The sequence below is a fragment of the Oncorhynchus tshawytscha genome, unplaced genomic scaffold (genome assembly GCF_018296145.1).
Source record: "Oncorhynchus tshawytscha isolate Ot180627B unplaced genomic scaffold, Otsh_v2.0 Un_contig_6794_pilon_pilon, whole genome shotgun sequence".
NCBI classification, from domain to species: domain Eukaryota; kingdom Metazoa; phylum Chordata; class Actinopteri; order Salmoniformes; family Salmonidae; genus Oncorhynchus; species Oncorhynchus tshawytscha.
This window is the reverse complement of record NW_024609455.1, coordinates 83,827-110,713: the sequence shown is the minus strand read 5'-3', so window position 1 is coordinate 110,713 and position 26,887 is coordinate 83,827. Positions and strand designations below refer to the sequence as shown.

General features: G+C 40.5%; 1 protein-coding gene across 1 annotated transcript; it reads left to right on the top strand.

Annotated features, from left to right (window-relative positions):
* Positions 1–12,900: 12,900 nt before the first annotated feature.
* LOC121844901 (T-cell ecto-ADP-ribosyltransferase 1-like) lies at positions 12,901–17,303 on the top strand. Its single transcript, XM_042315385.1, is given in 4 exon segments — positions 12,901–12,955; positions 14,205–14,296; positions 16,068–16,473; positions 16,476–17,303. Coding segments are annotated over 3 exon segments (846 nt in total). The 5' UTR covers positions 12,901–12,955; positions 14,205–14,218; the 3' UTR covers positions 16,838–17,303.
* The last annotated feature ends 9,584 nt before the right edge of the window (positions 17,304–26,887 follow it).

Here is a 26,887-nt window from a genome sequence, read left to right as displayed (position 1 = left end):
CCCTAACCCTATCCAAGAGTTGGGAGGCCTGGCAGGTGTTTGCAACGTAGTCAACCTGAAACACGGCCAATTGTAACAGCTGTCGTGGGAAGAAGGTGAGGACCAAAGCGCAGCGTGGTAAGTGTTCATCTTATTTAATGAAAAAACTGAACACTGAATAACAAACAACAAAGAAACATCCGAAACAGATCTGTCTGGTGCAGACACACAAACACTGAAAATAAACACCCATGAATCACAGGTGGAAAAAGGCTACCTAAGTATGATTCTCAATCAGAGACAACTAACGACACATGCCTCTGATTGAGAACCATACCAGGCCAAACTCAAAAACCAACATAGAAAAACAAACATAGACTACCCACCCCAACTCACTAAAACAAAGAAAAAACAAAGGAACTAAGGTCAGAACGTGACACCAATGTTATGACAGGGGTGTGAGGAGAGAGGGGTGGGGCTCAGTTAGAAAGAACCCTTTCAGCAACATTTTTAAATAAAACCTGTCAAAACCTGTGTTGACTAACAGAGACCACAGTGAACAATCATACAACATACTGTCTATCCACTTTGATACTAAATGGTTGCTTTGACACTAATATAAAACAATGTTTTTATATAGGAGATGGACATGATAATGAATGTATTTTACAGTAATGGCACATGCAAAGTTACATATTGGTAACTAAATGACATTTATCTTATCTTTGTTAGGTTATTTGTGTGTTGTGGTTTACACCAAACTCAACCCGATGACTGTCTGTCTCACACCTTCAAGAGGGCCTCAAACTTGTTAGCAGGGGGTATCTGAGGGGGAAAGATCACAAAAGATACCTGTTAGGAACAGTTAGAAATTGTCCAAAATAGGGGTGGGTTGTCAAATTTGTTTTGCATTTGGGAGGGTAGAGTGGGGTTTTCCGGGCACAGGGGCACGTACTTCCCTGATTTACATTGACCATTTGGCAGGTTTTACTATTTAATATATTCTACAGTTGGATTCGGGCTAAACTTGGAAACTAACAATGTCACTAAGGCAGAGAGGGTAATGTATAATGTTTACAGTGTCAGGATATGTTATTGTTAGCCATCAAGGATACTCTGGGAGGAGAGGAGACACAGTCTGGTATCAATCACCCTGACAGCCTTGAGTTGGGAAGGAGTGAGCACTTTGGGGTAGAGGTCAGGTCAGATGAAGTGAGGAAGAACAGATATAACTAAGGTTCTGTCTGGATGTTCAGTTGTGGAGGAGGAGACTCAACCTAGGAGAAAGGGTTAAATATCAGTGCTTGTGTGAAATGTTTTTTATCTGAATTACAGCTGTAAGAATTAAACTTGGTTAATCGTGAGTTATTTACTCTGAAAAATTTGAACCTAACACTACGGTATATAACCACATGTCCTCATCTGCTTGCATGCACTTCTGCTATCAAGGTGAATGTTACTTGTCTTATGCACTATGCTTTTCCACACGCTTACTATACCACAGGTCAATATAGTCTACCAGTCAACTGTCTATCCTGCCCTCTATCCACCATTCATAGTGGCAATAGTGGTAGGTGGATCATTTGTCCAGATCTGCTGAAGGCTAACTAGAAATCATACCACACATAAAAGCATTCAAAGCCTCATCAATGCTTAGTATAAATCCACAACAACAAATAGGAATTGCTGACAGGCACTGGAGAGGCCAGGTGCATCATTGCGCATGAAAGAACAGTGAAGACACATGCAGCTCCCCTATTGATCTTGCTTAGGGACAATACAATATTCCTACCTACACTAGCCTACGAGACCAAAAACCAATGAATAATTGCATTATTGTTCTACTCTAGGCTGTAGACTGCAGTAAAAATGTAATAATAAGCCCTGTAATTTGAATGTTTCATTCCATTTGGATCAGTTGTGGGTCTACTCTGACCGATTCTAGAAAGGCACAGCAGCAGGCCAGTCTGGCTGTATTTTTACAGCTGCTACTTTAAAAGTCTCCTGTAGGCTACCTGCACACGCTCATCCACTCCCCTCTAATATAATTCCAGCATCCAAACTGCACACCGGCCATTCCATTACACCAAAAAATGTAAATACATTGGGAGATTGTCAAGCCAAGACTTTAATACTGAGTAGGGAGGGTTAATTATGACACAAACAATGGAGATAAGCACTCAAAGTCAGTAATCGGTATGCAGTTATGCGTTGCTTATTGATTGGTGGAAAATGTGTTGCATATATCTTATATCATCATTATCTGAAGCCGGCTCTTATCATAGTGTAATAAAACAGGCAGAGAGAGCTGGCTCGTCTGTTGTGGTCGGCGAACCCTCAACCTTCTGGCCCGTTAGCCCTGCGTGGCATCGACTGTGGTAAAGTTGATATCCAGGTTAATAAGCACAGGTTTGCTACATGTATTGTTATTAATCGTCGTAATACATTTTTCTGAGTACATTTTAATAGTAGGGAGTGTCTGCACATTTTTGGACAGGACAAGGGGAAGGTTATGTGAAAATGTTTTTTACATTGCAGAGGGGGTGAATCTTTTTATGAGACCTCAAGTTAGCAAGACAGTACAAACAGATCTGGGACTCAGGCTAGGAAAGATCTAAACAGCAGTCAGAAGTCATGAGTGAAGTCCCCCTTGGTGACTGACTGATGACTGGTATCATTCCATATCACAGGAGGTTGGTGGCACCTTATTTGGGGAAAGGGGCTTGTAGTAATGACTGGAGCAGAATCAGGGGAAGGGATTCAAATACATCAAACACATGGTACTCCCTTCAGCAGCCTCCACTGTTCCACATATACCAAATATGATATATTTTACGACATATTTTAATTGACAATTAAGATTTTCTATTTTATTCTATTAAAATTATGATACTTGGTTCTGCCACAACATTTTTAAATAAAACCTGTTGTTGAGAAATAGGTAGAACTCATCCAGTGACGTCATTCCCAGTCACACAACCTCAGAGACGGTGACCATGACAACTGACTGACCACACATTGAGGTGTTTGACTTGGGGTTGAGAAGAGTGTGAGAAAGACAAAGGGGGAACGTTAACTCTTTCTCAGTAGCATCACTTTTAGTTGCAAATGGCCCTGTGGTGAACCAAGGTAGAGCTGTGTACATCCTCATGCATGTGTACATTTGCAGACATGAAGATCTGCATGACTTTGTGCACGTATTCGCTTGGTGCTTCAGTGTGGGAACAGGATTTGTAGTTACAGTTGATGTCGGAAGTTTACATACACCTTAGCCAAATACATTTAAACTCAGTTTTGCACACTTTCTGACATTCAATCTTGGTAAAATTCCCTGTCTTAGGTCAGTTAGGATCATCACTTTATTTTAAGAATGTGAAATGTCAGAATAATAGTAGAGAGAATTATTTATTTCATATTTTCTTTCTTTCATCACATGCCCAGTGGGTCAGAAGTTTACATGCACTCAATTAGTATTTGGTAGCATTGCCTATAAATTGTTTAACTTGGGTCAAACATTTCGGGTAGCCTTCCACAAGCTTCTCACAATAAGTTGGGTGAATTTTGCCCGTTCCTCCTGACAGAGCTGGTGTTAGTCAGGTTTGTAGGCCTCCTTGCTCACACACACTTTTTCAGTTCTGCCCATACATTTTCTATAGGTTTGAGGTCAGGGATTTGTGATGGCCACTCCAATATCTTGACTTTGTTGTCCTTAAGCCATTTTGCCACAACTTTGGAAGTATGCTTGGGGTCATTGTCCATTTGGAAGACCTATTTGCGACCAAGCTTTAACTTTAACTGATGTCTTGAGATGTTGCTTCAATATATCCACATAATTTTCCTGCCTCATGATGCCATCTATTTTGTGAAGTGCACCAGTCCCACAACATGATGCTGCCATCCACATGCTTCATGGTTGGGATGGTGTTCTTCGGCTTGCAAGCCACAGTTCAATTTTTGTTTCATCAGATCAGAGGGCATGTCTCCAAAAAGTATGATATTTGTTCCCATGTGCAGTTGCAAACCGTAGTCTGGAGGTCTACAAAAAAAAAATCTGAAGTCTTGGCTGATTTCTTTTGATTTTCCCATGATGTCAAGCACTGAGTTTGAAGGTTGGCCTTGAAATACATCCAGAGGTACACCTCCAATTGACTCAAATGATGTCGATTAGCCTATCAGAAGCTTCTAAAGCCATGACATAATTTTCAGGAATTTTCCAAGCTGTTTAAAGGCACAGTTAACTTAGTGTATGTAAACTTCTGAACTACTGACATGGTGATACAGTGAATTATAAGTTAAATAATCTGTCAGTAAACAATTGCAGGAAAATTACTTGTCATACACAAAGTAGATGTCCTAACCGACTTGCCAAAACTATAGTTTGTTAATGAGAAATTTGTGGAGTGGTTGAAAAACTAGTTTTAATGACCTAAGTGTATGTAAACTTCTGACTTCAACTGTATGTCTGCTTGTAAAGTCAGAAAACTGACCAGGTATAAGTAGAGGTATTTTCAGTCTGCAACACAAAAGTCCTGAAACTGAACAATACAAAACAACATCTATTGTACTACAGTCTGGTGAATTCAACAATCAGATTATTATAATCTGATAAAATGTTACAACAACAGTGGTATCAGACATAGTGTTGTGAAAAATCATTGTGAAAAGTGCAAAAAAAATACTGTAAACATTGTAATCTCTGTGTAATATCATTTTGTAACTCTTTTTCTGTTATAGTCCATCGATTTCCACTGGCCTTTAATGACTCTTGCACTGAGATGCAGTGTCTTAGACCACTGCGCCACTTGGGTGCCCCTTAGGGCCAAATTAGGGTCAAATTCGAGCTGGCTCGAATGGAATTCTCTAATTGGAGCTGGGTCGAGGGAAACCCGGGCCAGTGCAGCCCAGTTTCACAACTGGTGCCAGCTCGATTAAAAATTGTGCTGGTGATGTTGTTACCATGCAACCACCAGCTGATCACTGCTGGATGCTGATACCACGTTTAGCTAGCTCGTATTAGCTTGTTGCTGTTAGCTTGCACATGGACAAGCAACACTGTTGTAGTCAGACATGGCATGAATTCGCATCATAGCTTGATCATTCATTTATTTGTGATTGAGCTAACGAGAGATAGCAGGAATTTTTAACTGGCCAGGTCGTGTTGAAAGCTAGCTGGCTAGCTACATCATATAGCCAATGTCATGGCTAGCAAGGTAGGAATAAAGCTAGCTAGTCTGTTATGTAGCGATAACATTAGCAAGCTAAATACATGGCTCTGTGTCTGGGTTCAAAGTGCAAATGGAACCGAGGCTTCAGTAACATTTCAACTAACTATCTACTAACTAACAATAGCCATAACCCTAACTTTAACCCTTATCCTAACCCTAAACTATGTTAAACACCTATCCAAGAGTTTTGAGGTCTGGTAGGTGTTTGCAATGTACTCAACCTGGAACACGGATAATGTTATGACAGGGGTTAGAGGGGGGCGGGGCCCAGTTATCAAGAACCCTTTCAGCAGCCATGTGTTGACTAACAGAGAAAACAGAAGTCACATGGAGGTAGTGAACAATCATACAACCTACCGTCTATCCACTTTGACACTAAACAGTGTCTTTGACACTAATATAAACAATGTGTTTACCTAAAAGATGGACATGATAATGAATATCTAATACAGTAATGGCACATGCAAAGTTACATTGGGAACTAAATGACATTTATCTTATCTTTCTTAGGTTATTTGTGTGTTGTGGTTTACACCAAACTCAACCTAATGACTGTCTGTCTCACACCTTCAAGAGGGCCTCAAACTTGTTAGCAGGGGGTTTTCTGAGGGGTGAAAGATCACAAAAGATACCTGTTAGGAACAGTTAGAAATGTTTGTGTGTGGAGGGGACTGGTGGGTTGTCTAACATTTTATTCTGCTTTTGGGAGGGTAGTGCGTTTTTTTATTGGGCACAGGGGCACGTTTTTTCCTTAATTTACATTTGCCATTTTGCAGGATTCACTATATAATGTATTCTACTGTATATAGCCACATTTCCTCATCTGCTTGCACTTCTTCTATAAAGGTGTTTGGTACTTGTCTTATGCACTATGTTTTCCACATGCTTACTACAGATTTACACCACATAAACACTCAGCCATTTTCACTGGACTATCAAGCCCCTGTTGCTGCCAAATTTATCATCACTAATACAGATTTGTTTCTTTTGAGCATTTCAGATTCAGCATCTGGAGTACCTGCTTTATCAGGAGGATAACCTGGAATCTGGATACACGATGACAATGGGGTCATTGTTCCTGACATCCCATGCCCCCTGTCTTCTGAGAATCTTGCTGTGCTCCAACGTCAAATGAACCCTACCACTCACTCCTCCTCTTTTGGTCAGGACGTATAAATACATGCTCTTCAATTAGTTATGAGTCTCCAGCCATTTTAGGTGCAGTCCTCCAACACAATGGATATTGTTTTAGCCCCAGTGCCACTCTTGATAATGGCAAACATTTGGATTTTTTGGAGGAGGATGAAAGGATAACAGGCCCAGCTGTCAAAGTGAGAGAGTAGGCTATTTTGGATAGATCAAGTACTTTTGTGTAGTCTATTTTTTTGTTTTTGCCTTAGCACTTTTTTTATTTTATTTTATTTCACCTTTATTTAACCAGGTAGGCTAGTTGAGAACAAGTTCTCATTTGCAACTGCGACCTGGCCAAGATAAAGCATAGCAGTGTGAACAGACAACACAGAGTTACACATGGAGTAAACAATTAACAAGTCAATAACACAGTAGAAAAAAAGAGTCTATATACATTGTGTGCAAAAGGCATGAGGAGGTAGGCGAATAATTACAATTTTGCAGATTAACACTGGAGTGATAAATGATCAGATGGTCATGAACAGGTAGAGATATTGGTGTGCAAAAGAGCAGAAAAGTAAATAAATAAAAACAGTATGGGGATGAAGTAGGTAAAATTGGGTGGGCTATTTACCGATAGACTATGTACAGCTGCAGCGAACAGTTAGCTGCTCAGATAGCAGATGTTTGAAATTGGTGGGGGAGATAAAAGTCTCCAACTTCAGCGATTTTTGCAATTCGTTCCAGTCACAGGCAGCAGAGAACTGGAACGAAAGGCGGCCAAATGAGGTGTTGGCTTTAGGGATGATCAGTGAGATACACCTGCTGGAGCGCGTGCTATGGGTGGGTGTTGCCATCATAACCAGTGAACTGAGATAAGGCGGAGCTTTACCTAGCATGGACTTGTAGATGAACTGGAGCCAGTGGGTCTGGCGACGAATATGTAGCGAGGGCCAGCCGACTAGAGCATACAGGTCGCAGTGGTGGGTGGTATAAGGTGCTTTAGTAACAAAACGGATGGCACTGTGATAAACTGCATCCAGTTTGCTGAGTAGAGTGTTGGAAGCTATTTTGTAGATGACATCGTCGAAGTCGAGGATCGGTAGGATAGTCAGTTTGGCGACGTGAGTGAAGGAGGCCTTGTTGCGGAATAGAAAGCCGACTCTAGATTTTATTTTAGATTGGAGATGTTTGATATGAGTCTGGAAGGAGAGTTTACAGTCTAGCCAGACACCTAGGTACTTATAGATGTCCACATATTCTAAGTCGGAACCATCCAGGGTGGTGATGCTAGTCGGGCGTGCGGGTGCAGGCAGCGAACGGTTGAAAAGCATGCATTTGGTTTTACTAGCGTTTAAGAGCAGTTGGAGGCCACGGAAGGAGTGTTGTATGGCATTGAAGCTCGTTTGGAGGTTAGATAGCACAGTGTCCAAGGACGGGCCGGAAGTATACAGAATGGTGTCGTCTGCGTAGAGGTGGATCAGGGAATCGCCCGCAGCAAGAGCAACATCATTGATATATACAGAGAAAAGAGTCGGCCCGAGAATTGAACCCTGTGGCACCCCATAGAGACTGCCAGAGGACCGGACAGCATGCCCTTCGATTTGACACACTGAACTCTGTCTGCAAAGTAGTTGGTGAACCAGGCAAGGCAGTCATCAGAAAAACCGAGGCTACTGAGTCTGCCGATAAGAATATGGTGATTGACAGAGTCGAAAGCCTTGGCAAGGACGATGAAGACGGCTGCACAGTACTGTCTTTTATCGATGGCGGTTATGATATCGTTTAGTACCTTGAGCGTGGCTGAGGTGCCCCCTTGACCGGCTCGAAACCAGATTGCAAAGCGGAGAAGGTACGGTGGGATTCGAGATGGTCAGTGACCTGTTTGTTGACTTGGCTTTCGAAGACCTTAGATAGGCAGGGCAGGATGGATATAGGTCTGTAACAGTTTGGGTCCAGGGTGTCTCCCCCTTTTAAGAGGGGGATGACTGCGGCAGCTTTCAATCCTTGGGGATCTCAGACGATATGAAAGAGAGGTTGAACAGGCTGGTGATAGGGGTTGCGACAATGGCGGCGGATAGTTTCAGAAATAGAGGGTCCAGATTGTCAAGCCCAGCTGATTTGTACAGGTCCAGGTTTTGCAGCTCTTTCAGAACATCTGCTATCTGGATTTGGGTAAAGGAGAAGCTGGAGAGGCTTGGGCGAGTAGCTGCGGGGGGCGGAGCTGTTGGCCGAGGTTGGAGTAGCCAGGAGGAAGGCATGGCCGGCCGTTGAGAAATGCTTGTTGAAGTTTTCGATAATCATGGATTTATTGGTGGTGACGGTGTTACCTAGCCTCAGTGCAGTGGGCAGCTGATTCAAATGATCAAGTTATCATCAAACCTCAAGTGGTATTTATGTATTCATTTGTGATGCTATCCTTGATATGACCCTGCTATTGTCACATGCTACACGTGCACATGTATCTATCTATCCAATGTTATCATGATTTGTTCTAAGGGATATTATCCCTATATTATGCAGGAAGTATTATTAAAGAGGTGCTTTACATTGACATACAGATAGAGATGTAGTAGTCCCAGAGTTAATGATCCAAGGTGAGTTTTGTATTTCACCTCCAGATGATTATGGTGACCGTGTTAGAATAAAAACAACTGAGCTTAATCATGCTCTCTATCTATCTGTCTCTCGTCAGCAGGTATGTTTTGATGTGAGAGAGGAAGCCAGTCCCGTCATTGCCACCTCACCCACTCTTAAGATAACCTTCGGGCCGACTGGGAGCCCAAGGCTGGTTAGGAGACACCGCTAGAGACACTTTGTAATTGTGATGAACTGAGAGAATATTAGTGTAACACTGTAATTCATTAATCATATGCTGTCTTCCCTGTTCCTCTGTTTTACCTTTTCTGTCTTCTACACCTCTACCTCTACCTCCTCTTTCTTCCTCTTTGTTGTAATAAACACCATATGTGCATTGAAGTACAGATTGAACCTGTATTTAGAACATACTATTACAATTATAATATTTATAATGCATGTATTATCTATTTATAACACCTGTATAATGACATTTGAATAAAGCGGTACACATTCTCCACTGGTGGAAATTAAGTATCTCATTGGAATACTATCCTGTGTCCTCAGATGAATGTAGATGAAGGGAGTTAGATAAGCATAGGTGTATTGCTGTATATATCAATTACAAATCAGCCTTTACATGTTTATAGTCTATTGTATAGTTACAATGTGTAATCATTGATGTCCCAGGAGCAGGAGTGGTAAAAACTATTGAAGTGTATAATTGTAATACATTGTTGCAGACACAGCATCATTCAAATAATGGAGTTTGATACATCTGGTATTGAATATGACTGAAAAATAATGTCTCACAGAGATTCATATCTGAACCGCACCTTTATTTTCCAAGGACCAGTACATGATCAGTGAATATGTTCAATGTACAGGCTACAATGTGGGGATCTCATGAGTGGTAATAACTACACTACATGAATATAGGACTTTCATCCTTGGAACATAACTGTCATTATATTCTACTCAATCCATAGGCTTCAATAATGCCTTTCAGACTTGAAGTCAATACAACAACTATGATAGCTGAGATTCATAGATAGGTTCTGAACTAATGTTCATATCAAGGTCCATACACAGATCGACTACATACTGTAGCTAGCTACACATCCATAAGCATACAATTATTTTTATCAATCCATGTTTACCAAATGGGATATATTCATAAAATATGTTAATGGACAAAAAGATGTTCTATTTTATTCTATTCTGTCATGTTCTATTCAAATTAGGATACTTGGTACTGCCACAAAAAAAAGACTGACGTGAAGTTGTCTACACATTAATGAGCACTGAAGTTCAGAATGACTTGACCACTCAAAACCCACGCTAACGTGAGGCCCTCTTGAGGGTGTGACAGAGTCATCATCAGACTGAGTTTGGTGCAAACCACAACACAAACAACCTGACAAAGATAAATGTCATTCAGTTTCCCAGATGCAACTGGGAAACTTTTTTTTGTGGCAGTACCAACCACTACTATGAAACACAATATCTCTAAGAGATGGACATGATCATAAATGTCTATTACAGCAATACTGACACCTGCATAGTTACATCTGGCTAACTTAATGACTTTTATCTTTGTCAGGTTGTTTGTGTTGTGGTTGGTGTTTACACTAAACTCAGTCTGATGATGACTGTGTCACACCTTCAAGAGGGCCTCAAACTTTAGTGTGGGTTCTGAGTGGAAAAATACTAGAAAAAGATACCTGTTAGTGGGGAAAGAGATCAACAGTAGTCAGAAGTCACCCTGATGATTGACTGATGACTGGTATCATTCCACATTTGACCAAATGTGAAATATTTTATGAAATATTTAAAAAACTGTAATACCATTAACCACTTACAAATTTACCTATATGGATAAGGCTTAATTGAAGTGTTTCTTGCAGAAGATATATGCATAACCATGGTAGCACTTAAAAGGGAACAGTTGGGAGACTATGGAACAATGACTAAACTAAAGATGAGGACACAACAGGTCACCTGACTAGACTGAATCCAAACATTACACTGTTGATTATATGTGCATTTTACATTGACATTTACATTACAAACCAGAACTGAACTAAAAGTATTCCCTGGCAATCCAGCTGTGTGTGAATGCAACATCCAACATTTACAAGTCATTCAACGAAGCCTCTCGTACCCAAAATAAGAGCAACAACACAATATTTAAGTACCACTCCCTGCACCTTCTGACCAAGGCCTTAGGAATTCTGAACAAGAACAGGAAGCATTTCCAAACCTTCCCGAGGAACCAGAGGCTTTCTATGGTGTCTGAAATACTACAATGTGATTTGGACAGCTCTTTAGACAAGCAAATCACCTCTAAATACCTTAAATACCTTGGAACTCCTGCTCCTGTTTTGAGGTCACCACCTACCTTGGTGCCCCACTGGGGGGTACTCTCAGCTGCCACATGAGAAGGAGGTGCTGATTTGCCCCCTATGAAGTGTTCAATAGACAATATTTTCTATTCCATTCATATTAGGATACTTCCCAATAGGCACAGACGTCAATTCAACATCCATTCCACGCTGGTTCAACCTAATTTCATTGAAATGACGTGGAAACAACATTTATTCAACCAGTGGGTTGGTTCTTTCACAAACTTTTTACATTAAATCGTATCACTGAGAAATCGCTGGAACTGTGACGTCATTACCAGTTACTCACACAACCTGAGAGCCTGTGACCGTGTGACCGTAGGATCTGGTACATCTGTGTGGGAACAATGTTTGTGGTTGTGTGGGCTTGTATTAGTCAGATGTCTGACCAGGTATAAGTAGACCTTTGCAGAAAAGCTGCAAACACAAGTCCTGAAGCTGATCAACACAAAACAACCTCAATCGTGCTCCAGTCTGGTAAATTGAACTATCAGATCATTATAATCTTATAATTTGTTACAACAACAGTGGTGGTATGATATATAGCATTGTCAGTAGTAGTATTCATTATTTCTCTATAGAGTTTATATCAGTAGTACTAATTAAATACTTAGTTAAATACTAACTAAATACTTACTTAATATTTAGTTGTGTAACAAAGCGGGAATAAAATGGATTTAAATGTAATTTTTTTGTCAAAGATTTACACAAAATACTTTTTTAACCTTTATTTAACTAAGCAAGCCAGTTAAGAACAAATTCTTATTTACAATGACAGCCTAGGAACAGTGGGTTAACTGCCTGTTCAGGGGCAGAAGGACAGATTTGTACCTTGTCAGCTCGGGGTTTGAGCTTGCAACTAGTCCAGCACTCTAACCACTAGGCTACCCTGCCGCCCCTAGTTTTGACTAGGTGTCAAAGTGGAAGAAATTATTTTACATTTGTGAAAAGTTAATGAAAAATTAAACAAATATATCTTGATTAGATAAGTATTCAACCCCTGAGTCAATACATGTTAGAATCAATTTTGACAGCAATTACAGCTGTGAGTCTTTCTGGGTAAGTTAGGAACTTTGCCTACCTGCATTGTACAACATTTGCATGTTTTTGTATTCTTAAAGCTCAATCAAGTTGGTTGTTGATCATTGCTAGATAGTCATTTTCTAGTCTTGCCATATATTTTCAAGTCAATTTAGTCAAAACTCGAACTAGACCACTCAAGAACATTCAATGTCGTCTTGTTAAGCAACTCCAATGTACATTTGGCCTTGTGTTTCAGGCTATTTCCTGCTGAAAGGTGAATTTATTTCTCTGTGTCTGGGGAAAGCAGACGGAACAAGATTTTACTCTAGGATTTTTCTTGTGCTTAGCTTTATTCCCCCCAAACTCCCTAGTCCTTGTCAATGACAATTATACCCATAACATGATGCAACCATCACCATGCTTGAAAATATGACAAGTTGTACTCAGTGATTTGTTCTGTTGGATTTTCCCCCTTATATAACGCTTTGTATTCAGGATATAATTTATTTATTTGCCATTTTTTTAGCAGTTTTACTTTTGTGTCTTATTGCAAACAGGTCGCATGTTTTGCAACATTGTATTCTGTACAGGCTTCGTTCTCCATCTGTCATTTAGGTAAGTGTTGTGGAGTGAGTACAATGTTGTTGATCCATGCTCAGTTTTCTACTATCACAGGCATTACAATCTTTAACTGTTCTAAAGTCACCATTGACCTCATTGTGAATTCCCTGAGCGGTTTCCTTCCGTTCTCTATAGAGTTTGCATATATCTGTTGTCATTCTGCGGTCAATTGGAAAAAAAGTAGCAAGACAATGTGGAGGATGAATCAGAATTAGTTGGGTAACATAGATAAATAAGACGTTTTATTTACATAATATGCTTATGTGAGATACTTGTCATGAGAATGTCTCCTTTTGGACTATACTGTTGGCAGTTGCACTTTTCCCTTCTCAGCTAAGGAAAAGTCATTTGGGGCCCAGAGAGGGGAGAGGTCAGGTTTTTCTTTAGTGTGTCTCTGGTGCTATGCAGAATATCAGAAAGGGAAGAGAACAGGATGGAACATTGTCTTCATATGTGAATGTATCTGTTAAACCATGTGAAGGGATGGCGTGATTAACAGGGAACCAATTACTTGTCTCCACAATGTCTGTTGCCAAGTCACTCCCCTCAGTGAGCTTGTCCAGGAGTGGGGTCAGGGGGGTTACTTGAGATGGGAGTATCTAGAGTTGACAATTGAGTTATGCCTTGGATGAGGTAATGTTTTGGTACTATAAAGTACCAGGAACGAGATTAGAACCTCGTCTTAGAGACCAAACTGGATGATAATTTATAGCTAATGCTATCTGGCTATGGGATACTCCTTTCTCAAGTAAAAGGCCCTTTGTGAAGTTTTCCTAAGATCTGTGGTTCGTCATGTAAGTTGAGAGGGGTGTATCAACTTTTCATTAGAAATAGTGAATTGTTGAGAGTCAAATGCTATAGCAAAAGCTTAATTATTATTAAAGATGAAGTTTAAGTATAACTCTGACTGGTGTGTGGTTTGTAACTCTCCTCATTTGGTAATACAGGAAATTGCCAAAAGAACAATTATTGAATGAGACTTGATTGACAGTAGTTTTACTTCACAATAAAGCCTTTATTAAATGGTGGCTTTCCAAAAAGTCCTGGCAATTTTTAGAAGTGAATAATATCAAAGCTATTTCTATAATGAATATAATGATTGCCAGTATGTTTACTATCAGCTCATATATGGTGCTTTTGCAATTGGTTTTAAAATATGAAAAACATCAAAGCTATGTTGTATCATGTTGGGTACTGTTATGATGATTGGTATTTGTCTCCTGTAAATGTTGTTTTACTACAGGTGCTGTTGAAGTCATGGGGAGAGACAACATCCTAACCTTTGCTGTGCTGTGTATCTTCCATGTTTGGACTCTGGGTGTGGACTCGAAGATGGTAAGACTTGGTCTCGAAGATGGTACTTTCAGCATATAGTCTTGCTACTTTTAAGATGAGAACAAGATTATTACAGTAAAAAAAATAATAATAATAATATACAGTGCCTTGCGAAAGTATTCGGCCCCCTTGAACTTTGCGACCTTTTGCCACATTTCAGGCTTCAAACATAAAGATATAAAACTGTATTTTTTGTGAAGAATCAACAACAAGTGGGACACAATCATGAAGTGGAACGACATTTATTGGATATTTCAAACTTTTTTAACAAATCCAAAACTGAAAGATTGGGCGTGCAAAATTATTCAGCCCCCTTAAGTTAATACTTTGTAGCGCCACCTTTTGCTGCGATTACAGCTGTAAGTCGCTTGGGGTATGTCTCTATCAGTTTTGCACATCGAGAGACTGAAATTTTTCCCATTCCTCCTTGCAAAACAGCTCGAGCTCAGTGAGGTTGGATGGAGAGCATTTATGAACAGCAGTTTTCAGTTCTTTCCACAGATTCTCGATTGGATTCAGGTCTGGACTTTGACTTGGCCATTCTAACACCTGGATATGTTTATTTTTGAACCATTCCATTGTAGATTTTGCTTTATGTTTTGGATCATTGTCTTGTTGGAAGACAAATCTCCGTCCCAGTCTCAGGTCTTTTGCAGACTCCATCAGGTTTTCTTCCAGAATGGTCCTGTATTTGGCTCCATCCATCTTCCCATCAATTTTAACCATCTTCCCTGACCCTGCTGAAGAAAAGCAGGCCCAAACCATGATGCTGCCACCACCATGTTTGACAGTGGGGATGGTGTGTTCAGGGTGATGAGCTGTGTTGCTTTTACGCCAAACATAACGTTTTGCATTGTTGCCAAAAAGGTCAATTTTGGTTTCATCTGACCAGAGCACCTTCTTCCACATGTTTGGTGTGTCTCCCAGGTGGCTTGTGGCAAACTTTAAACAACATTTTTTATGGATATCTTTAAGAAATGGCTTTCTTCTTGCCACTCTTCCATAAAGGCCAGATTTGTGCAATATAGACTGATTGTTGTCCTATGGACAGAGTCTCCCACCTCAGCTGTAGATCTCTGCAGTTCATCCAGAGTGATCATGGGCCTCTTGGCTGCATCTCTGATCAGTCTTCTCCTTGTATGAGCTGAAAGTTTAGAGGGACGGCCAGGTCTTGGTAGATTTGCAGTGGTCTGATACTCCTTCCATTTCAATATTATCGCTTGCACAGTGCTCCTTGGGATGTTTAAAGCTTGGGAAATCTTTTTGTATCCAAATCCGGCTTTAAACTTCTTCACAACAGTATCTCGGACCTGCCTGGTGTGTTCCTTGTTCTTCATGATGCTCTCTGCGCTTTTAACGGACCTCTGAGACTATCACAGTGCAGGTGCATTTATACGGAGACTTGATTACACACAGGTGGATTGTATTTTTCATCATTAGTCATTTAGGTCAACATTGGATCATTCAGAGATCCTCACTGAACTTCTGGAGAGTGTTTGCTGCACTGAAAGTAAAGGGGCTGAATAATTTTGCACGCCCAATTTTCAGTTTTTGATTTGTTTAAAAAGTTTGAAATATCCAATAAATGTCGTTCCACTTCATGATTGTGTCCCACTTGTTGTTGATTCTTCACAAAAAAATACAGTTTTATTTCTTTATGTTTGAAGCCTGAAATGTGGCAAAAGGCCGCAAAGTTCAAGGGGGCCGAATACTTTCGCAAGGCACTGTATATAAAACTGTTTCTCTGTATTCTCCTCCGTATTCTCTGAAGGTTCATCTCCATCAGCCTGGTCTCAATTCCAGCATACCCTTAGACATGGTCCCTGACTCTGTTGACGACATGTATAACGGCTGCACTGAACAAATGTACAACAAGGTGCAGAAGGAATATCTTGTACATGAAAACAAAGAGCCCTTCAAAAATGCCTGGAAGTGGGCCGAAAGGTGTGCAAAAAATGTGAAGAAACGATTCCGAAAGGACAAGTCTGAGTACAATGTTGGCGACAAACTTTCACATAATCATATCAAGGCTATCTGTGCTTACACAACAGGTCATCCTTCAATACACTCAGAGTTCAACCAAGCAGTCCGGACCAATAGATATGAGTACACAACCTCCTTCCAGTTCCACTCCCTGCATTTCCTCCTGACTGACGCCATTCGCCTCCTGAAAAAAAAAACCAATCTTGTCACATCACATACAGAAGAACCAAAATGAAGTTTGTGGGTAAAGTTAACAAAACTATTAGATTTGGCTACTATGCCTCCAGCTCTCTTAACAAGGACAATTCTGAATTTGGAGACAAGTCCTGCTTTGAGATAGAGACGTGTTTTGGCGCTTACCTGAAGTCCTTCCCCAAAATGGGGACAAAAGAAGAGGAGGTGTTGATTCCACCCTATGAAGTGTTCAACGTTACTGAAGTACTCAAGAAAGAAGATGATCCAACACTTTGGTGTGATGTTGTGAACAAACTACAGAGCACCAAAATAGCCAAGAGTAACCTGAATTGCAAAATGTTTAAGAAGCCAATTATTAATTAAGAAAGAGTCATTGTCCCTAAAGAGGATGTAATTCAACCAGCTCAGCTTCTTATTCTCACGCTTCTTACAAAAATAAATACAATAAAATGTTGAGTGACCATAGTTTCTATTGTAATACGTTAATTGGTTTATTTGTGGATGTTACATACAAACCTCATCCTGACTACCAGAAATAGTTATTATTAAGATGTGTGTATTAACCTGTGTATCAGACTTTAAAGCACTTATATACCTTCTGCAGCTTGTGGCAAAATGAACAAAGAAAATCATTGAGCAAGAATACTGTATTCGTCATGTATTTTTTGTTTAAACTATTAACGTACTACATTTAGACAAAGTGAAATTAATCCGTGGATCAATCTATAATATTACATGACAAGTTTAATTGTTCAATAAAGTTATGCTTAATTACTTCCTCCAAGGTGGCACATAAAGCCACAAATAAAGTGATACCTGAAACTACCAATTGGTCCTGAAGGATTTTTTTTAAAAATCCCATGAAACATTCAAAATCATGTAAAAACATTTACTACTTTCACAAAAAGACAACGTAAGGCATCATGGAATTATACAATTAATGTTCTTCCATAGAACACTTCTAACAGTCCAACATGGCTTCTGACCAATCATATGGCCAAATAAGGATTGACTGGCTGGCTCCACAGTACTGTTACAGAGCAAAGTTGGCGTCTTGACTTAAATTGGCCGACAGGCGTCACTCATCACCAGATTCTCAGAGCAGGTGGGGCCCCACCCCTGCTGTCCCTGATTGGCTCCCCTCTTATTTCTGTCCTCCAATGGGGTGCAAATACACATGTGATTCTCTGCTGGTTGGTTAATAAATCAATATGCAGCACAGAGAAACACACACACTCAGTCAAGTGAAGAAGTCTCCCTCCCTTCCTCACCCCCCCACCTCTCTCTCTCTCTCTCTCTCTCTCTCTCTCTCTCACTGTATCTTCTTCCTTCCTCCCTCCCTCCATCCCCCCCTCTCTCTCTCTCATCTCTATGTCCCTCCCTCCCTCAGGTTGGAGGTGTGCAGGACCAGAATGGAGCCTCTGGCTCCCAGGTAGAGTATGTCAGAGCTGGGGTCCAGCAGGAGGACGCTGGTGTTGGACACCCCCAGAACTGTGCCTGATGAATAAATTAACTAAGCTGATGCTGTGTTGTTTGTTTATTAATTTGGGTCTAAAAACAAGACATAACCAATGAGTTTTCAAATACTGTCCGCATGGTCAGTAGTATCTAGTCTATTGATGCAAGGAGCATCAATCTAATGAACATAATGAGGAAATGCCCTTTAAAATCTGTCAGTTTAAGCTAGAGATATCTGTTTTTTTGCATGGGCTGCTTCTCAATCTAGCATATCTGCCTATAGTGGCCTTCCATATCTGCCTATAGTGGCCTTCCATATCTGCCTATAGTGGCCTTCCATATCTGCCTATAGTGGCCTTCCATATCTGCCTATAGTGGCCTTCCATATCTGCCTATAGTGGCCTTCCATATCTGCCTATAGTGGCCTTCCATATCTGCCTATAGTGGCCTTCCATATCTGCCTATAGTGGCCTTCCATATCTGCCTATAGTGGCCTTCCATATCTGTCTATAGTGGCCTTCCATATCTGCCTATAGTGGCCTTCCATATCTGCCTATAGTGGCCTTCCATATCTGTCTATAGTGGCCTTCCATATCTGCCTATAGTGGCCTTTCAGCATCTGTAGCGGAAAGTGCTGTTTGTCAGACTGGAGACAAATTCGGCCTTCTCATAAAAACATCTGTAGCATCTGAACGGTTCAGCCCACTAACTAATATGACCACTCTATGGAAAGTTGGGACTCTCACAAACATGAGAGTCATGGTACCCATACAAATAAATGGAAGTAGGGTTTCAATATGTGTAAAAAATATACAATCGTGGGATTTGGTGGCGGAATGTTTGCTGCCATAGCAATAGAATAGGAGATCTCTTTGCCTTCAGCCATCAAGGTAAGTAGTGATGCCAGCTAACAACGAGTTGATCAGTGTTGTAACTAGGAGTAGGAAACAGTGTGTGTTCGCATATGGAACGTAGCTTCGCCTATACTGTACTTAGCTACAAAAATAACAAACTTGTGGTTTTCGAGCCACTTCTGATACCATGTTTCAGTATAATATGTTGGATAACTTTTTATGGCTGCAGGGGCAGTATTGAGTAGCTTGGATGAAAAGGTGCCCATTGTAAACGGCCAGCTCCTCAGTCTCAGTTGCTAATATATGCATATTATTATTAGTATTGGATAGAAAACACTCTAAAGTTTCCAAAACTGTAAAAATATTGTCTGTGAGTATAACAGAACTGATATTGCAGGCGAAACCCTGAGGAAAATCAAAACAGGAAGTGGCTTCTATTTTGAAAACTCCATGTTCCATAGCCTCCCTTTGCTTGATTTAAAGGGATATAAACCAGATTCCTTTTCTTATCAGCTCCTCAAGGTGTCAACAATCTTCAGACATAGTTTCAGGCTTATATTTTGAAAAATGAGCCAGAACGATAACATCGCGTCAAGTGGTCACATGAGTTTTGCTCGTGCAACAGAGTTTGGATAGGTATTGCTTTTCCTTCTCCTACTGTGAAAGACATTTGCGATTGATATATTATAGATTATATATTTTAAAAACAACCTGAGGATTGATTATAAAAAAACTTTTGACATGTTTCTGTGGACATTATGGAAACTATTTGGAATTTTGCCAAACGTCCTGCATGGTGTTGGGCTGTAAGCACAACCCCCACCTGTGGACGTTGGGCCCTCAAACCACCCTCATGGAGTCTGTTTCTGACCGTTTGAGCAGACACATGCACATTTGTAGCCTGCTGGAGGTCATTTTGCAGGGCTCTGGCAGTGCTCCTCCTGCTCCTCCTTGCACAAAGGCGGAGGTAGCGGTCCTGCTGCTGGGTTGTTGCCCTCCTACGGCCTCCTCTACGTCTCCTGATGTACTGGCCTGTCTCCTGGTAGCGCCTCCATGCTCTGGACACTACGCTGACAGACACAGCAAACCTTCTTGACACAGCTCGCATTGATGTGCCATCCGTCTCATGCTACCACTAGAGTGAAAGCACCGCCAGCATTCAAAAGTGACCAAAACATCAGCCAGGAAGCATAGGAACTGAGAAGTGGTCTGTGGTCACCACCTGCAGAACCACTCCTTTATTGGGGGTGTCTTGCTAATTGCCTATAATTTCCACCTGTTGTCTATCCCATTTGCACAACAGCATGTGAAATGTATTGTCAATCAGTGTTGCAGTGGAGTGGAGATGACCAAGGATGTTCTCTTAAAAGTGTGTGAATTAAAAGATTTTCCTGTCCTGCTAAGCATTCAAAATGTATGAGTACTTTTGGGTGTCAGGTAAAATGTATGGAGTAAAAAGTACAATATTGTCTTTAGGAATGTAGTGAAGTAAAAGTAGTAGTCAAAAATATAAATAGTCAAGAATAGATACCCCAAAAAACGACTTAAGTAGTGCTTTAAAGTTGTGGATGGGTTGTTATTAGTAATTGTGGGCGGGTGCAGGGTGAACAAACAGCTGACCCTCATACGGCTTCTATCTTGAACCATGACAAAGATTGTCTATTATATTGAGAAGATAATCAAGTGACAGCTCTAACAATGGAAATGCATATCCTCAAATGATGGAAGGCGAGATCAGGTGGAACCATTCGCGGCAATGAGAGATCAGGTGGAACCATTCGAGGCAATGAGAGATCAGGTGGAACCATTCGAGGCAATGAGAGATCAGGCAAACGTGTGAATAACTGGCTACAAAGATGTTTCTCTCAACCTCACACCAAATAACATAACCAAGTCTAATAACATAACCAACCTTATTAAGATCTGTTAATGTAGATTTTTACATCAACAAATAACCTTCAATTCATTGCATTTTCATGTCTTATCAAAATTAAAATAAACCAATAAATATATTTTATTTAAAAAATGATCTTTCTCAAAAACATCACATACAATAATCTCTCAATGTACTCCCCAAAATGTTTGGGCGGGGGTGACCCCACTAGGGGAAGCCAGAGATCGGTGTATAATGGTGAGATGCTCATGTCTCCACCGTAACAAAGGTAGTCATTGTCCCAAAGGAAGGAAGGCAGGAAACAAGTTTAGGTCTACAAATGATGCACATAGAAAGGCATCAGGTTTATTCCGGACAGATTTTGGCAAGAGAGAGCTCTCACTACACCTCGTCCTCTCTGCTAAAACTATCTCACCGGAGAAAGCATCCGAGTGAGCGAAACAGAGCGAAACAGTCTTGCTTACTGTATACTCAGTGTACAAAACATTAAGGACACCTTCCTAATATTGAGTTCCACCCCCCTTTTTCTCCTAAGAACAGCCTCAATTCATTGTGGCATGGACTCTACAAGGTTCAAAAGTGTTGCACAGATATGCTGGCCCATGTTGACTTCAATGCTTCCTACAGTTGTGTCAAGATGGCTGGATGTCCTTTGGATGGTGCACCATTCTTGATATACATGGAAAACGGTTGAGCGCGAACAACCCAGCATCGCTGCAGTTCTTGACCCAGCATTGTTGCAGTTCTTAACCCAGCATTGTTGCAGTTGTTGACACAAACATTCACCCTCTGAATGGCACACATACACAATACATATACAGTGGGGCAAAAAAAGACCATAATTTGCAAAAAAATCATAAAAAATCCTACAATGTGATTTTATGATTTTTTTTCTTCTAATTTTGTCTGTCATAGTTGAAGTGTACCTATGATGAAAATTACAGGCCTCTCATCTTTTTAAGTGGGAGAACTTGCACAATTGGTGGCTGACTAAATACTTTTTGGCCCCACTGTATATCTCAATTGCTTCAAGGCTTAAAAATACTTCTTCAACCTGTCTCCTCCCCTCCATGTACACGATTGAAGTGGATTTAACAAGTGACATCAGTAAGGAATCATAGCTTTCACCTGGATTCACCTGGTCAGTCAATGTAATGGAAAGAGCAGGTGTCCTTAATGTTTTGTACACTTTGTATCCCATCTATCTGATTCTGTCTGGACAGAAATAGCATGTATGACATGCCATACTCTCTTTGTCCAGACAGCATCAGATACATGGTCTACACATACTGAGACAGAGGGGTGCTGTTTCGCACGCTCGGATGCTTTATCTGGTATTGATGCGTCTTTCTGTCTGCACGGGTCTCTGTCAAATAATTTATCAATATTTCAATATTTTATTTGGAGAGGCAAAGAGGTATGTTAGGGTGGGCCAGGCCCCCTAAGGCCCACAACTTCGACCCTGTGTAAAGCACTTTAATTGTGTCAAGACCTGACCTCAGTATCTTTAGTAGAAGATCAACAAGTCGGAAAGCCTGAACGGTAATTCAATGAGGCCAAACACGCATGTTAAAAATGTATATATTTTTAAATCAAAGTTTATTTTATTTTCTATTTTGTAAAAAAATACATATACAAATGCACTTTGTCAAGGCACATAGTACATTTTACAAATCTTTTTCAAGATATGAATCAAAACAGGGATATTTCAAACATGGATTCCTCATCAAAATAGAGCCCCCCTCCAACAGAGAAAAACAACAATATCATCATAAAACTCTTCACTCTATGTATCCCAGCAGTTAAGATCATTAGGCCAGTAGCTGAAAGGTCGCTGGTTCAATTCCTCAGACCGACTAGATGAAAAATCTGTTGATGTGCCCTGAAGCAAGGCACTTAAACCTAATGAGTCCTGTAAATCGCTCTGGATAAAAGGTTTGCTAAATGACTAAAATGTCCATTTGGCTGATGAGAAGTAAGAAAATAAACCCACAGATCTCCACTCCACCACCATTCTGCTTTCCACTCCCAGTACCTGCAGTAGAACCAACACAGAGTTAGATTGGTCACCCTCTCAGAACCTAGAGTATGAACAACACAGAGAATCAGTCCTACTCCTTACACTGTGATCAGTGTTATTAGAGCAGTAGTCTTTTACCTCGGGGTGGTCAGTGGGGTGCGTCCACCCATTTCCAGGTTCCCGCAGTAACATTGGTGGAGTGGAGAACTGTGGGTATATTTCTTACTTCTGTGAGAAATAGGCCTCTCTGGCTACGTTTACACAGGCAGCCCAATTCTGATCTTTTGCTCAATAAGTGGCAAAATATCTGATCTAATTGGTCAAATACCAATTAGTGGAAAATAATCAGAAGTGGGCTGCCTGTGTAAACGCTGCCTGGTACTTTCTCTGCATTGCTGTTTAAGGAACTATATATACAGGAGGAAATCTAAGGTGGAATTACACAGACAAATATATATATTGAGGTCCATCCATTTGGACCTGATCCATATCATATGAAATGGATACCACATTTTGGGGACCTGTTTTGGCTAGTGAGCGCTACCTTCAAAGCTACTGGCTGAAATGATACATACCTTTATAATGCATAATTAATACAATGTCTGTGGCAGGTAGACTAGCGGATAAGTGTGTGGGCCAGGAACCGAAAGGTTGTTGGTTTGAATCCCTGAGCTGACAAGGTGAAAAATCTATTTGTGTATCCTTGAGCAAGGCACTTATCCCTAATTGCTCCTGTAAGTCATTCTGGATAAGAACATCTACTAAAATATATTCTCTCTCTTTTACCTGTTCCTCTCTGCTCTTTATGATCTTACTCTGTGGTCAGTCTTGGTCCACCATTTGGGAATGGAGGACCTACTCTGTGGTCAGTGTTATTAGAGCAGTAGTGTGTTACCTTGGTGGTCAGTGGGATGCTCGGGCCTGTGTGATAATGACATGATCATTTAGTGCGGTAGATTTACTAGCCTCCCACTGAGAACATTTCTCTCAGTCTGTAGTTGTTCTCTCTCTTCAGTACATTTGTTTTCATAAACTATGAATCTCGTTAAGACCTCATTATCTGCAACGACTAAAAAGAGAAGTTGCTCACTAAATTAGATAACATCAGAACTGCTAAAATAGTAAGAACAATAACTATAATGTTTACAGTAACTTTGAGCGCAGCAAGAATGTCACGTTGCCAAGCCACATCCAAAGGTAAGGCCAAGATGTAAATAGAAAAGTAGAAAATCTGGTGACCTGTGATGAAGACGGCACAGCATCACGTCTAGTCAATGTAATGAGGGCCTTATACTCACAGTAGACAGACAGGCCTATGATCCCAGCCAGTAGGAGAACACACAGCATTCACAGACACACTGCAGCAACTAGGAAGGGTCTCTTCCCTGAGCTCTCAGGCTCTGTAGACAAATAAGAGAGACTTGTGTTGTGTTGGTCAATTATTTGTAACAGTGTCTGCTGTCTCTTCTCTCTTGGTGCTGGTCTCTCAGGGTGTCTGCACTGACGTAGATATCCACAATCCTCTCCTCCATCTGACCTCTGTTAAGCTTGACCTTCTTGTTCATATCTGCTACTGCAGCAAAAGTTGTAAGTATTTGTTGTCGGCAGCGGTCCTCTGAGGCATGGGCTGTAGCTATTGGGTAAAAAACTGTCTACTTCCGTGAAGACACTCAAATTATATTTTTGAGTAAGGTATTGGAATGAAAAAAGCACAACAGGTGTATGTTAAAGTAACTCTCCAGTGTTTCCAGATTTCTATAAATTATTACATATAATTTATAAAAATATGAGTGAAATAGTTTAAGTTCCAAAAAATTCTAAATAAGTGCGTTATGTTAAAATGCTTTTCTGTGTTGGAAAGGTGTCACCCCAACAACAGAATGGGGCGTATACCGGTCATAAAAATATGAATGTGAGTAGACTGCTGATTGGCCAGCTCATCCTCAGGAGTATGACATCATTCCTTATGAAGAAATAGCAAGCATGTTTTAAACAGTCTGTTTGAGATACAAGTTTGAGATGGAGACATATTTTTTTTTAGACATATTTTTTCTCCAATTTATGCTTTGGCCACAAATTCGAGTAAAGGATGAATCAACAACATTATTTGGGTAGAAGTTAACAGAATATTAACTTTGTGCGATTTTCAATGTACAGGTGTTCATTTATTGGTTTCTAGCTTTATTGTTAGCCAAAGCAACATGAGTGGAAACCATTGAAGGAGCGAAGCTGCACAGATATTCCAAGGCTCATCACATTCACACTGTTCTGTGTCTGTATGGTTAGTTTTCTGTCAGTGGAGGCTGGTGGGAGGAGCTATAGGAGGACAAGCTCATTGTAATGGCTGGAACTGAATTGTGGTCCCGCCTCCTGCCTCTCTATTGAATGGTTTGTCAAATCAATCAAGAAATGCAGGCTAATGAGAGATTGCTATTGGTGCTTGATAACCATTACAGGCAGCTCACTCATCAGTAAAGATCAAGACCAAAGCATAATGCAATGTGTTTGTTTTTTTACTTTAGACATTTCCACAAATGAATAACTATTTTGAGCAGCCTATTCCTTCCTACTGCATGTTTGACAAGTAGGCCTTCAAATGAAAGGTTAAAAACCAGTCCAAATTCCCAAATAGTGCGTGTCTGCGTGTTTTGTGTGTGTGTACTGTCAATTCAATTCAATTCAATTCAAGGGCTTTATTGGCATGGGAAACATGTGTTAACATTGCCAAAGCAAGTGAGGTAGATAATATATAAAGTGAATATATAAAGTGAAATAAACAATAAAAATTAACAGTAAACATCACACATACAGAAGTTTCAAAACAATAAAGACATTACAAATGTCATATATATATATATACAGTGTTTTAACAATGTACAAATGGTAAAGGACACAAGATAAAATAAATAAGCATAGATATGGGTTGTATTTACAATGGTGTGTGTTCCTCACTGGTTGCCCTTTTCTCATGGCAACAGGTCACAAATCTTGCTGCTGTGATGGCACACTGTGGAATTTCACCCAGTAGATATGGGAGTTTTTCAAAATTGGATTTGTTTTCGAATTCTTTGTGGATCTGTGTAATCTGAGGGAAATATGTCTCTCTAATATGGTCATACATTGGGCAGGAGGTTAGGAAGTGCAGCTCAGTTTCCACCTCATTTTGTGGGCAGTGAGCACATAGCCTGTCTTCTCTTGAGAGCCATGTCTGCCTACGGCGGCCTTTCTCAATAGCAAGGCTATGCTCACTGAGTCTGTACATAGTCAAAGCTTTCCTTAATTTTGGGTCAGTCACAGTGGTCAGGTATTCTGCCGCTGTGTACTCTCTGTGTAGGGCCAAATAGCATTCTAGTTTGCTCTGTTATTTTGTTAATTCTTTCCAATGTGTCAAGTAATTATCTTTTTGTTTTCTCATGATCTGGTTGGGTCTAATTGTGCTGCTGTCCTGGGGCTCTGTAGGGTGTGTTTGTGTTTGTGAACAGAGCCCCAGGACCAGCTTGCTTAGGGACTCTTCTCCAGGTTCATCTCTCTGTAGGTGATGGCTTTGTTGTGGAAGGTTTGGGAATCGCTTCCTTTTAGGTGGTTATAGAATTTAACGGCTCTTTTCTGGATTTTGATAATTAGTGGGTATCGGCCTAATTCTGCTCTGCATGCATTATTTGGTGTTCTACGTTGTACACGGAGAGTCTCAATTTGGTGTTTGTCCCATTTTGTGAAGTCTTGGTTGGTGAGCAGACCCCAGACCTCACAACCATAAAGGGCAATGGGCTCTATGACTGATTCAAGTATTTTTAGCCAAATCCTAATTGGTATGTTGAAATTTATGTTCCTTTTGATGGCATAGAATGCCCTTCTTGCCTTGTCTCTCAGATCGTTCACAGCTTTGTGGAAGTTACCTGTGGCGCTGATGTTTAGGCCCAGGTATGTATAGTTTTTTGTGTGCTCTACGGCAACAGTGTCTAGATGGAATTTGTATTTCTGGTCCTGGTGACTGGACCTTTTTTGGAACACCATTATTTGTCTCTGCGGGTCTGAATGGAGGAAGCTGAAGCGTTGGACTGGGATGTTTGCTGCCATCTAGCGGTAGTAAACAGAACAACGACACTGCAAAGACAGCGCTTGCTGCTACAATAAACTGCTGTATAACAATGCAATGTAATTGTTTCACTGTGTAGTTTCAGCAGATA